The 14,024-nt window shown below is 43.1% G+C and overlaps 3 protein-coding genes across 6 annotated transcripts in view; 2 read left to right on the plus strand and 1 right to left on the minus strand.

Annotated features, from left to right (window-relative positions):
- Positions 1–420, plus strand: part of LOC126559632 (protein TANC2) — a 100,251-nt gene extending 99,831 nt beyond the window's left edge. Inside the window, exon 10 of the mRNA XM_050215802.1 lies at positions 49–420. Coding sequence (XP_050071759.1) covers positions 49–420 — 372 coding nt within the window. The remainder of the gene's footprint in view (positions 1–48) is intronic.
- Positions 1–14,024, minus strand: part of LOC126556635 (tyrosine-protein phosphatase 10D) — a 240,056-nt gene that overhangs the window by 191,557 nt on the left and 34,475 nt on the right. For 2 of the 4 annotated variants that reach the window (XM_050212020.1, XM_050212017.1), the window contains one exon: positions 10,436–11,391. In XM_050212020.1, the coding sequence (XP_050067977.1) occupies positions 10,670–11,391 (722 nt within the window). In that variant the 3' untranslated portion in view covers positions 10,436–10,669. Of the gene's footprint in view, positions 1–4,398; positions 4,409–9,326; positions 9,361–10,435; positions 11,392–14,024 lie in introns of those variants that run through there. The other 2 variants (XM_050212019.1, XM_050212018.1) reach the window with 2 other exon arrangements.
- On the plus strand, positions 2,081–3,493 carry LOC126558051 (ubiquitin-like protein 7). Its single transcript, XM_050213986.1, has 2 exons — positions 2,081–2,237; positions 2,319–3,493. Exons 1-2 carry the CDS (start codon positions 2,090–2,092, stop codon positions 3,482–3,484), a joined length of 1,314 nt encoding a protein of 437 aa, XP_050069943.1. The 5' UTR covers positions 2,081–2,089; the 3' UTR covers positions 3,485–3,493.

A 14,024-nucleotide genomic window follows, 5' to 3' on the forward strand; every position in this document is an offset into this window, starting at 1 on the left:
ATTTGGTAGTTCTTTGTGGTAATCTTTGTTTCTATTTTCTCGCCACAGGATGTAGCGGAAGCGATCGAGCTAGCGCGGCAAGCGATCGAGATTAAACCGAACGCGTACGATGGATATTATGCCCGATCGAAGGCACTGATGGAACAGGGCAACTATAGCGATGCATTGCGGGATGCATCCGCCGCACTAGCCCGTGCCCAACCGACTACGGCGGAAATTCGTGAAACGCTTACACGCTTGCACGGTGACTTGCAGAAGCGTCAGATGCAGGTGATAGCTGACACGGCCAAATCGGCTATCGCCAGTGTTGGCTTGTCGACAGTCGGACCCGCGCCAATGGATAGTGTTAGTACACGATCTGGTTCTGTCCACAGTGGTCGCTCGTTTGCTGAATCCATGGACATTATTACCGATCTGTGAGAGCGATTCTCGTCCACAGATTGAACACCCATTCCGGATTGTTTGGCTAATTTGCTGCTCGTGTGTCAGCATTGGAAGGATGTGGTTTTCGTTCGCGTTATTTCGCTTCTTTACTCTATAAACCTTATTTGGGTGTCGTTTAACAGACGTTCTTCTTCTTGTTCTTCTTCTTATTGACTTAAAGATCTTCTAAGATCACACCGGCCATCGAATGGCTCATGGTCCTGCCGTGCGAAGCCCGGCACCGTTGTAGCCTCTACCACCGGGTTGCGTTAGTAGAAGTAAGACGGTGATAGAAGAATTAGAAAAGGGTATACGACGAACTGGATTGGCTTGGGTATTCTTCTAAAGATATATAGGCCTGATGCGGATGGTAAAACTGTAATCGAATTTAAAATTTTACACTTTAGATACAAAATTCACACAGATACATAAATTTAAACGACCAATGGGGACTTAAATTCTCGGACAACGAAAACGATCGAAAAAAAAAAATTATACCACGCGCACAGACCTCCACACGAAGCTGACATGCGTTGAATTTTGCTAGTTTATTTAATTTATCAACAAAACATTTCCACATTACTTTCCTGAAGCAAAGCGCAATTACAACCAGCCCAAGGCCCACCGCCTATTGACCACCGAAGTGGAGATGGCGGATGGACACAGAGAATGGTGCTGAATTCCTTACGATGTGTTGAATATCGCAACAACCTTATGTAATTAGGATTTTTGTTTAGAATGCGTTTTTTTTTCTTCGTACGTATAGTTTACAGCATGCCACAGGATAGCCAAGACAACAAAAGGGGCGAGTAGCGCCTATGATTTAAACAATGTATTTATATGATCAATTTAAGTTCGAAATAAGATTATAATTCCTGCGAAATACAGCAGGCACAACCAAAACGATCTTACAGCGCACAACGACAGTGCCCGTTGACGGGCAAACCATACGAAGCGTGGTTGGAGGAACAAAGCAATCAAGTTTGTTACTTACCTATGTACACGATTAAATTATGCTTTACTTGGTTAGGATTTCCCTGGAACGATAGGTCCTCGGTCCTGCCGTTTGAAGACCGGCGCCGCTGTCACCTACACCACCGGGCCGAATTAACTGTATCTTAATAATTTATAGTTACGCTAGAGTAATACAACGTGTTAGGTTTTGTATACACAGGACAGCTCAAAGTGAAACGAATAGGCAAGCTAGGAGTGGTAGGAGCATGAAGCTAAATGTGTAGCTCATAAGACAATAGTAATGTGTAAGCAACAATATGCATTGAAGCAATAAATGAAATTTACATGATTTTAGAAATTATCAATGTTTTTACTTCCTCTTGTTGCACATTGCTGACGCCAAAATTTAAATATGCGTTGATCGATGTTCGAAAATATCGTAACGGTGCAATCAAATACAAGATTGCCTACATTTAGGCGTACAGCAAAGTTTTACCACGAACCCTGCACATATTCACAATGCGTGGCTGTCAAACGAACTGACAGTTGTAATGACTCGGAAGAAAACTGAGTTGTCATTTTCGGCTGCTTTGTTGTTATACTTTCAGCACCCCGAGAAGGTTGTCCTAAACTGCGAGTCATTTCTTTTGGAAAATTAGGTGTTTTCTTACGAACAACTGTACGAATCATTCGTTGAAATACCGTTAAAGTAATGCCGTCCGTTTATTTGGGTGTGCATTTGCCGTTCAAGCCGTACCACAAGCTAAAGGTGGAAAATGTCGACCTCAGCGGGCGAACAGAAACGCTTCGCTTCGAGGCAGCCAAATTGATAAAGGATGATGTTTCGGCGGATGATTTTGGTACGTTAGACCTATTAGAGATTGTATTTTGTTGAGTTTTTACTTAAACGTTCCATTTTTCCATCTTTTGTTGGGTACCAGAATTAATTTACTGTGGCAATCTGCTGAAAACCGACGACATACTGCAGAACAAAGGGGTCAGCGATGGTTCGATGATACACGTCATACAGAAACGTCGCGAAAAGGATCCATCCAGTGAGCAAAAGAGTGAGGAAAAAGAACCTACCGAAGCTGAGGTACAAGCAGTCCTCTCCATATGGCGTACGGTCGATTCGTCTAACTTCCAGAAGGTACGTCAGCCCGAGTTTATGAAGAACGTGCTTGATGCGTACCCAGCAATACGGCGCAATCTGTTCGTGCTGTCCCTGCTGAAGGACCCAATTCTGCTCTCTTCGATGCAGCAACCGGAAACGATTCGTCGCGTGGCACCGAAACATCCGGTGCTGCTCGAAGCATCGCGCACGATCGTGCAGCTGCTCAACTCCAAAATGATCTCGAAAGTGGCCAACTGTCACCTATCTGCGCCGCTAGACAGTGCGCTCGATGATCCGCTGTCCGATTCGTCGTCGAGCGATGATAACACCGTTTCACCGACTACCTCGACAGCGCCCAACACAATCCGCCGCATAACGGCCGACAATCTGGCGTCCGCACTCGCGTTCGCTGGTTCACGCAGCTCGTATAATTCACTTTCGAACATCTCCCAGCGCGATGCAGACAATCGTGCCAATCAGCAGGACGGCCTAACAGGCGATGGATCAACCCAGGCGGCCGGCACTTCCGACACAAATCTTCCTTCAACTTCCTCAGCTACCAGTGTTCAACCTACCACGTCGTCAAATGTTCCCGCTGGTCGAATAACATCTAGCATGCTGCTCGATGCTATTTCGATGATGTTCGAACAGCAGCGAAACGAACAGGCGTCTGGGTCTGGGGGTACTTCTGCTAGTGCGGTTACAGCCACCACTCAACATGTTCCTTCTTCAGCCGATCCGACAATCGAACCGATGGACACGAGCCCAGCTAGCACGGTTTCGGCTCCAGAACCGATGGGACATGATCTTGGGGCCCAAACGTTATCACAGCATTCGACACTGGCCGCCAGCATTGGACAGTATCGACGGGAGTTGGATACGATGCGCGAAATGGGACTGACCGACACGGAAACGAACCTGCAGGCACTGATCGTCTGCAACGGGAATGTCGAATCGGCCGTAAATCTCGTGTTCGGTGGTATGAGCAATTGAAGTTTTCGGTAGGCAATTGTAGAAGCGATGTATTTAATGTAACAAAACGTAAGAGATTAAAGAACGAATTGAAAACACCATCCCAAGATAGTGGTGTGATTTACGCAATGATGCTTAGTAAAATAACAAACGAAACGGATTGAATGAAATAAGCACTGCATAAAGAACCATTTCTGTTCGGTGTTTAAGTGCGGTTCGGTGGTAGAGGCGATAGGGACGCCGACCTCTATACCAGTGGTGGGTTTAGCCTATCGGAAGCCCTAAGCGGAGTGGAAATTGGGGCCTCTCCCCTATCACATTGAATCTAAGTTCGGTTTGTGTCTAATTTTTGTGTAAAACTGGCACAAAAATGTTCAAAATATGTGTTTTATTATTCTGTACCATTTACTAAAACATCATTATTAGCTATCTCTTCTTATTTTTGTTTTATTGTCCAAAAACAAATATTAGTCGCAAAAAACTGAGTTTAGTGTTAAAAACAATGTTGTGGGTATGTTTGTAAAAGATATTTAAAGAAAGAACAAAAATGAGTCCGATGAAAATAAAATTTCAAAACAAATGTAGCTAGAACGTAGAGAAATATTTTCATGGAGGAAAGAAAACTATTTTGTTCCCTTTTTCATTTTAAAATTGCTACCTCTTTTCATGGTATACTCTCATGTTACTCGAGATCAAATTTCGGTGCATCGAAATTTACCAAAATTTTTGTGGGCGTTCCACAAAAAGATGCGCGGTCCAAAGACGCATCGAATGATATGCAAAAACGCTTCGATCGGATCAAAACTGAGAGAGTTATCGACAATTTTCCACGGGAATGCTGTCGCAAAAAGGGGTTTTCTGCTATAACTGGACGAGGGTTCGGGTTGGAGTTTTCGGCAAAAAGATGCGCGGCTCAAAGATGCATCCAACGGTATGCCGCACGCCAGGATCGGACACGGATTGGCCGAGTTATCGCCGATTTTCCACAGGAATGTTTTCGTTTTTCCGTAATAACTGGGTAGGGAGTGGAGGGATTGGGTTGAGATGTTCTACAAAAAGGTGCGCTGCTCAAAGATGCATCAAACGGTATGCCGGACGCCGGGATCGGACACGGATTGGCTGAGCTATCGCCGATTTTCCACAGGAATGTTTTCGTTTTTCCGCAATAACTGGGCGGGGAGTGGAGAGATTGGTTTGAGGTGTTCTACGAAAAGGTGCGCGGCTCAAAGACGCATCCAACGGTATGCCAGGTGATAGGATCGGACCAGGAATGGTCGAGTTATCGCCGATTTTCCACGGGAATGTTTTAGGTTTTCCGCAATAGCTGGGCGGGGGGAGAAGAGATCGGGTTGCGGTTTTGAGCTAAATTTCCGACCCGGAGTGACTGGCAGTATCAGGAGAGCATGCATTCGAGGAGGTACCTGGTATCGGCCGAAAAATTCCAATTCCAAACTTAAAATCCAAAATCAGTTTTAAAATCCCGGGTCAAAATTAAAAGTTGAATTCCAAACTTAAATTTCCAACGCAACTTTAAAACTGACTTTGGATTTTTAAACTGATTTTGGAAATTTTTGGCCGACCCGAGCTACCTCCACGAAATCATGCTCTCCTGTTACTCCTGGTCGGATTTTTGTGGCAAAAATCTGTCAATTTTTGGCAAAATCTAGAAATTTTTATGCGGCAAAATTCGACCAGGAGTAACAGGAGAGCATGAATGCGAGGAGGTAGCAAATGGAAATTTTAAAAACCGGTTGAAAAATAATTTCTTTCCGTCATGACAAATATTTTTCCAATCGATTTTAAGTTTGTCTTTCAATTTTAAGAGTTTTATTCTCATTTTTGTTTCTTTCTTCAAATATCGTTTAAAAAGACCTCCACAACGTGATTTTTGGAAATTAAAGGCACCTAAGGGGGATTTTCGAGAAACTCCCGGGAAATTCAGCCAGCAGCATTCCCGTGGAAAATCGGTGATAACTCGGTCATTCCTGGTCCGATCCAGGCGTCCGGCATGTCGTTGGATGTGTCTTGAGGCCATGCAACTTTTTGCCGAACACCCCAACCCGATCCATCCACCCGCCGCCCAGTTATTGCGGAAAATAACAACATTCCCATGGAAAATCGGTGATCACTCGCTCATTCTTGGTCCGATCCTGGCGTCCGGCGTACCGTTGGATGCGTCGTGAGGTCATGCAACTTTTTGCCGAACACCTCAACCGATCCCTCCACCCGCCGCCCAGTTATTGCGGAAAGTAACAACATTCCCATGGAAAATCGGCGATAATTTGGCCATTTCTGGTCCGATCTTGGCGTCCGGCATACCGTAGGATGTGTCTTTGAGCCACGCATCTTTTTGTAGAACACCTCAACGCGATCCCTCCGCTCCCCGCCCAGTTATTACGGAAAAATGAAATTATTCCCGTGGAAAATCGGCGATAACTCGGCCAATCCGTTTCCGACCTTGGCGTCCGGCGTACCGTTGGATGCGTCTTTGAGCCGCGCACCTTTTTTTAGAACACCTCAAACCAATCCCTCCGATCCCCGCCCAGTTCTTAAGGAAAAACCAAAACATTCCCGTGGAAAATCGGCGATAACTTGGCCAATCCGTGTCCGGCATTTCAGCAGCGCACCTTTTTGTAGAACACCTCAACGCGATCCCTCCACTCCCCGCCCAGTTATAACGGAAAAACGAAAACATTCCCGTGGAAAATCGGCGATCACTCGCTCATTCTTGGTACGATCCTGGCGTCCGACATACAGTTCGATACGTCTTGAGGCCATGCATCTTTTTTCCGAACACTCCAACCCGATCCCTCGATCCCTTACCCAGTAATTGCATAAAATAGCAGCATTCCCGTGGAAAATCGGCGATTGCTTGGCCAATCCTTGTCCGATCCTGGCGTCTATCATACCATTGGATGCGTCTTTGAGCAGCGCACCGTTTTGTAGAACACCTCAACGCGATCCCTCCACTCCCTGCTCAGTTATTACGGAAAAAATAGAGCATTCCCGTGGAGAATCGGCGATCACTCGCTCATTTTTGGTCCGATCGTGGCGTCCGGCATACCGTTGGATGCGTCTGTGTGCCGCGCATCTTTTTGCCGAAAACCCCAACCCGATCCCTCCACCCCTTCGTCCAGTTGTAGCAGAAAAACCCTTTTTGCGACAGCATTTCCGTGTAAAATAGGCAATTTCTTTCTCAGTTTTGATCCGATCGGAGTATTCCGCATATCGTTGGATGCGTCTTCATCGCATCACCCCTCGCCCAGGAAACCTCGTTTTTAAGGGAAAAAATATAGTTATGTGAGAAACACACGGTATTATCGTTTTTCGGATAACATGCGAAAATATGTAGATAAATCTTCGAAATCAATTGGTTTACGTGGATCATTTCTGCTGCCTTCTTTTTTAATATTCTTTTCGCTTGGAGTAATTGATATGACGATTTTGTTTTGCCGTGTTTTGCCACCGTCCATTTTGCATCGTATGCCTTTAAAAACTGTAAAACGTACACGGAGAGGATCGGGGTAAGCATCAATACAATAATGATCGGGATTACACTAATTGTATGCAATTATTGCCTGATTATCGCCACTGTTATTGTAATATCATCGGTAGGTTGAATTACGGCTTCTACGTACGGGAGGGAGGTTTAACGGTTTGTAAAGTGTTTGAGAGGTTTCTGAGCGTGTGTGCTGTGTATGTGTATTAGTACTGCATTCGTCTTTAAAAAACTGCTACTGTTAACTAACACCCTACCAGGACGAAAAACTCTTCTGTGTCGTGAAGGACTATTTGTTTCTAAAAAACAAACGGATATTGGTACGTGTGCCTTCAAAAAAGGCGGTGTGTGTTTCTTGTATCGTAATATAAAACCTAGTAAAAACCTTTTTTTTTGTGGTCCTTGTATCAAGATTCACATGTGGGTTAGTGGGTGGTTGGATGTTCATCTGTGTGTTGATTGATGTGCTCTACAGGTGGATCGGTGTGTGTGTGTATGTGTGTTTTTGGTGACCGTTTGAAAAGGAACCAAACTATGTACTATCCCTGTCGTTACATCTGAACACGTAATTCAACCCGTAATTTCCGACTGTCCAAAAATGGCTTCATTTGCGATTGTTGTGCCCTAGAACGCATGCTTCCGATCGTTCACACCCTTGATTTTACTCATTTTGAATCATAGCTAGAACCTAGTATTTTTCGTAATAAAAATGATTGCAAAGAGTGTGTGTCAGTGTTGGCTTTGCTACTGATCATCTTACTAATATGTACAACGGGGAGAATCGGATTAAAATCGTAAACAAGTAGAAAAACACATATAAAACAAAAACAATACCTTAACCGTTATGCATCTCTCACTCTCCGGACTTGCCACTTCGTCATCCTTTGCGTAAATATGGTGTGACGTTAGTCACCTGCTTCTGGGTCTGTTTCCATCTGTAACATGCTTCGAGACGTTCTCGCTTTCTGTCATTTCAATTATCATGTGTATTGCTGGTATGATTCGCCATCGTCCTTTTTACTCGCTATTAAATACTTTCACCCGTTGGCCATTGTTTCCTGTTCTACGCAGCTAATATAATATACTACACAATTGTTTGACACGTTTTGTAAGGATCTCGTCACTTCTGCTATCGATCCGTTTCACATACACATACATATACATAATAGCTGCTTCTACAAATAGTAAAAACCAAAGGTTTCTTACAATCAGATCTTTCCGTGTTGAAGGAAATTTCCACTCCCTTTTGCTAAGATTCTAAGTTGCTTCTTTTTCCCCATTCTCTTCCCCATCGCGCTCTGTCTGTTTAGTGATGCTAAGTATAATTTTGTATGGTTTTGATTATGGAGTAAGGTTTTATCGCTTGCTGTCAAGCACTTTAATGATCCGCCTGCTAGTAGCTCTGCTTTAAATGAGTTTTGTTTATATTTTTTCCGATCCTTTGGAACACACTAAATGGATACCGCAGATTGTTCGATATGATATATATGTATGTATCCCGTCGTGCGCGCTTTGCCGGGAAATTGCCGCTTTGTCCACTGGGGGATGGGAAAACTAAATGTTCGAGAGTAGCTAAATACACTATAGCGTACCGATTTTCATCCGACCTGGGATATGGGGCTTTTACAATGATGGAAACAGAAAGCTTTACATACACTAATCACGGCCGCTCTCGTGAACTACTGCTGCTAACGAGAGAATGTTTCCCTATGAGGATGGTACGTAGTATACGAATTCGAAAGTTTTGGAAAAGGGACCGTTTGGATTATACAAATTCCGGGATTAACTAATGCGTTGAATATTCAATAACGAAGCGTATTCGAACACTTTACTTGCGCGCTCTCGTATTGTTTTTCGTTAAGTTTTTTTTAGTTTATTTTGTTTAAAATTGCCAATTATTATACACAGTTACAACATCATTAGCACACTAGCACCCGATGAAGTTTATGGGGTCGTCTATGGCCACCATTTGCTCATCAATAGTATATCGAAGCGTTACGAGAGGGTTTTTTGTCTTGTGGAGCCTAATCACGATAACGAACGTTGAGATTACGCGTTTTTTCCTCCCCAAAAACGAACCTATTTACTAGTACGATAGCTTTTAATCGCTTGGGTAAAAAGCTGCCATTTAACCCATTTAATGCTAGACAGATTGAAGCGCTATCTCGAGAGTAACGTTCGTTTTGAAACGTTTCGTCCGTTTAACGAGCACAATTAAGTAGATTAATTACACGCATTGTTTATCGACGCAAAAAATAACTCTTTAATCCTTTAGCTGCCCCATGCCGATGGCCATTTTTTTGCATTGCGGGTCGAGGAAATACATGGCTGCTGGTGAGTGGATGAACTATCATTGATCCGTGGGCTTACATTCCGGACTCAGCGATTCCTTCGTCGTCTGCGTATTGGCGGCGGGGGATTTGATTTTGTCCACATTCAAGCCCAAATGGTGTGAAAAGATGAAAATAAAATTCGATTACTTTATGGTAAAAATAAAATCTTTGTGTAAACACGAATATTGACAAAACATTACACACATAATAGGTACGGATCGTTGCATGCAGTTTCAAATGCATTCAACGAGACAAAATCAAACGGAAACAACAAAACAATGGAGAAAATTTTGGGTGGACAGTTTACAAAACAAACTTTCATGCTGGATCTGTTTAAGTGTGCAAAAACGGGTTTAAAAAGTTTCGAGTAACACTGCTTCGTTGAGGAATTTCTTTTTTTAAACATTATTTGGTTCTAGAAGCACAAAATATCGATCAATTTATGAATATAAGAGACATGAGGTGCATAAATCGTGTATAGGGAAGTACAAAACTAAATTGCCGAAATGCTGTAGGAAATAAAATGTATGAAAAGGCAAAAAAACATAATTAGTAGCTTAAACAAACAAAATTAAAATGATGTGTTAAGTTGTGATATGTGTGAGAAGATAAACCCAAATAAACAAGCACAATACTACAATTAAAGAGACAAGCGTATAAACACATAAATACGATAATAAAAGCTTAAAAGCGGAGAAGATAAACATTAAAGTGCTACCAACCCATTTCTCTCAGTTTTAGATACAGCTCATCGCTAATGCCATTACTACCAACACCAACACTGCTGACTATACCAATGTTGCCACCGGCACCTTCGCCGCCGTCACTATCCGTAACGCCGCCATTGTCCTCGTCGACGATCACGATAATGTCGTCGTCCTGTTCGTCCTCCTCTACCTCAACGTAGCTGTGATGTTTGTAGCGCCCAACGCCACACCCACCACCCACCGTGGGGCCCACTCCCGTCGTGCCATTGGTATTCCCCGGACCGGCACTAGCAACCATGGCGGCTGCAACGGCTCTCACGTTACGCTCGTTACGCCGATGGAGCAGTAATTCGCGCTGCTCATGCGTCTGTTCATCATCCTCATCTTCGTCATCCTCGTCATCCTCATCCCTTGCAAGATTTCTCTCCCGCTTACCACCGTCCTCCACAGCGTTCAGATCATCATCACCCTCATCCGAACCGTCGATACCGTCATCGATTTCGGTTTCATCGTCTTTCGTTGCCATCGTACGATCGTCGTCATCGCCGTCCGCACGTAGAATTACTACATTCGAGGCGTTACTATTTACATGACTATCGTTGTCGTTGATAGCGATCACGATGCTGCTACGGCCGCTGCTTCGATTGTCGCTATCGTTCTCTAACTGTCATCTTTCTTCCTTCCACAGCTTCCCTCCACCGCCGACCGTTGGCTGATGGGCAGGGTGCTGCTGTTGCGTTGGAGGAAGGATTTGTGGCTGCTGCTGCTGCTGCCCTCCTGATCCTTGATGGGTTTGTTGCTGCTGTTGCATTGGATCCCCATTCGTTAGATCCACTTTGCTGATGATTTCTCCCCCACCGGTGGAAAAGCTTAGCGATCGTCTGTCCTGGCTGGTGGCCGTCATTGAGTGGCGCTTATGAGGGCTGGATTCGTATCCACTGTTGGCACTGTTATTGCTATTTGTTCCTCCGCTACTGATAGAACGTTCATCGTGTCCAGAGGAAGGTTGGTCCCGGTCATTATTGCCAGAGTTCTGCTGCTGCTTCCCATCACCTGCGGGTGGTGCCGTTGTGGAACCGATATGTGACTGTTTTCTTGACACTATCATTAGCCCATCAACAGTAACCTCAACCTCTTCCTCATCATCCAGCAGTTCCTCCTCAGTCGTTTCACCGGTGGTGAAATTGGCCTGCTGTATTAGCGCCAACTCATTATCGAGTACCTCAACAGTTCCACTTCTTCGGCGATCCAGCTCAAGATTTTCTACAGTAGCACCAGTAGTGCCACCATTCTCTTGGTGTTGGACCGCTATCTCGTCTAAATCATCATCGGAACGATTTTCTATCAGCAACTGCTCCTCGGATTGCTGATCATCGTCATCTCGGGGCTCTGCGGGCGATGAGTCGCAAAACGTTGCAACGGTCGGAATGCAGGTGCAGTGTGGCGACAACGTTTAACGGACGTTCATTATGTGCAGCAACGTTTACGCATAAAGTGTGTGTGTGTGAGTGTGTGAATGATATTTCACGGTTAATACGATTCCATTCCAAACACCAGTACACCATCAAAAGCCCGTGATTAATTTAAACAGAGAGAATAGTCCACATTTGTGAGTATAAAACAACAATTTCGTCGAAGTGCAGGACGACGGTGACGCGAAGATTACCCAGGTGCGGCACATGTTTGGTTGGTGCGACGATTGATTACCGATTTATATAACAAGCACAATTTACACAGTTGGAATATATATTTGGAGATGAAGAAATGGGAAGAGGATAGAGAAAGAGAGAAAATATCAATAGCAAAAAAAATCACAACAATCCTAGCACAGTTCGCACGTTTGTGTTTGATTGCATCGCGCAGAAGCGCCGTTAAGGAACAAAGGTGTTCTTTTCGTTATCATACAATCCGTCCAGAAGCGAGTACTCGTAAGTACACTATTAATACATCACATAATCCTCGCAGTCAGCACCACCCTAATACCGCACAAGTCAGTGTGAGTCAGTGAGGTTGCACCTCATCGGCCGGTGCACACAGCTCAGTAAATAGTAAGTTGATTTCTTTTCAAACACTGGTTAACCGGACTTGCGAATCGCTTAGGTGGCCGTAAATCGTTTGGTTTAATATATTTTCATCTGTTGTTTTATTGCAATTTTTGTGTTTGATTGATTACCGGAACGATCGATAGAAGTCGATACGAGGACGGTGAAATGAAAATAAAAATAATAAAAGGCATTTTAAAAATCATTCATAATCTATTTCCCGGTGTATGCAACGAATACTGATTAGAGCTAATGGTAACAGCACAGATGGCGGTAATGAAACACATATGTAAAAATTTCACTTAAATTTCATGCTACAAAAAAAAAAAAAATGAACCGGCTGCATTTGTTATGGATATAAGATAATTTTTTGTTTCACAAAAATCAAATCAGCACACGTTCCAATGCAGTGTTGTTAGGTTTTTGGTATAAAATAATACAAAGAAGAAATTGTTATAAAATCAACCGAGCATGCACGGGATAAGGCAAAAAAAAAGAGAAGATAAATTTTAAAAAAATGTTATAAAATTCAGATTATTTTATTTTCTTGTCAATAATTCACAGGTGTTAAATGGGTTTGGCGGCGGCCCGGTGGTCTAGGCGACAGCGGCGCCGGTCTTCAAAAGACGGGACCGGGGTTCAAATCCCATCCGGACCGTCCCCCCGTAGTGAGGACTGACTAACCAACTAAGTGGTATCGGCAGTCTAGTAAGCCATTTCCATGGCCGGCATGACCTTAGTTAGAGGTCGTTAAACCAAGAAGAAGAATAAATGGGTTTGAGGTTAAAAATTAAATCATTTTTATAAACAACGTATGCATTTAAAAAACGAAAAAAAAGTTCCCATTTTTCATGCGCATACGATGTCACCTGGTGGTCGGTCAAACGGTCAGCGGTCAAAGTATACTAGTTGACTACACGCTGTCAAAAATTGAGAGCTTTATCGCTTAATTTACAGCAGCTAGGACAAGAACAGTAAAAGTTCTTTGCGCAAATGTTTGTTTGTACCGTCTGCTTCATCCGGGCCCGAGAAAAAGTCGGCCGTGTGTTACATTTAGTGTCGGCCGGGTACGATCGGTCAAATATCTATCAAATTCTGACCTTTTTGGAGAAAGGAAAGTTTATAGAGTGAGAGTCGGGACCATCCAACCATTTTAAGCCCCTGGAACATTCAACAGAAGCTGCCATCAATGAAATCAATGAAAAGGACTTCTTATCCCGTTTTTATTTTCTCCTGGAGTGAAGAAGCGTTTGGGAATTCTGGGAAATTCTAAGTTGCCAACCGAAGTGTGCCCCAGTAGCGTCCAATCGCAATTTTCTAAATCAATTTGAAGAGGAAAATCTAGCTAAATAATTGCAAGATCAAAGTCAGAGATGAATTGATGAAACAGGCGACTTTTAAACAGAAAATGGTCAACAAATTATCTTTGTGACACATATGGTTTAAGTGCCGGCCAAATTCCGCCAGATGACGAGGCAAGGATTGGATATTTTTTACTTAAATTAAAGATTTATTAAAGAAAACAAAGTAATTTGATTGGTTACAGTATCTTTTACTGTTTAGTTTAACCATGCAAAAAAAGTCGTTTTTTATGCATACGTTATGTTAACAAACTGTACCCAAAGAGGCTCATCATTAGTGACAGTATTATCTGTTAGGTAAAATTTGAAAATCCCTTTGTCATAAATCATAATTATTCATGCACGCACGCATGTTACGTAGGTTAGTATTTCAGGGTTAACTTATTAGTTATCAAGTAGAGCTAGACCACTAAATACGCATTGAAAGTTAATTTAACAAACAACCGATGAAAATCTACTAAACCAAACCATCCGGAAAGCGAGAGTTTTTTAAAATTCATTTTTAGTAACTATTTTCGCAAAAAATGTAAGTAATCATGGGTTTATTTAGCAGTAGCCGGTAGAAAGCGGCAGCACTAGCTGATGAATTTTATAAATATAAACTGATGTGTCAATATGT

The sequence above is a fragment of the Anopheles maculipalpis genome, chromosome 2RL (assembly GCF_943734695.1).
Source record: "Anopheles maculipalpis chromosome 2RL, idAnoMacuDA_375_x, whole genome shotgun sequence".
NCBI classification, from domain to species: domain Eukaryota; kingdom Metazoa; phylum Arthropoda; class Insecta; order Diptera; family Culicidae; genus Anopheles; species Anopheles maculipalpis.

Coding starts and splice junctions, on each gene's coding strand:
- LOC126558051 (XM_050213986.1), top strand. CDS start 2,090: ATGCCGTCCGTTTATTTGGGTGTGCATTTGCCGTTCAAGCCGTACCAC. Junction 2,238..2,318: donor TGTTTCGGCGGATGATTTTG/GTACGTTAGACC, acceptor GTTGGGTACCAG/AATTAATTTACTGTGGCAAT.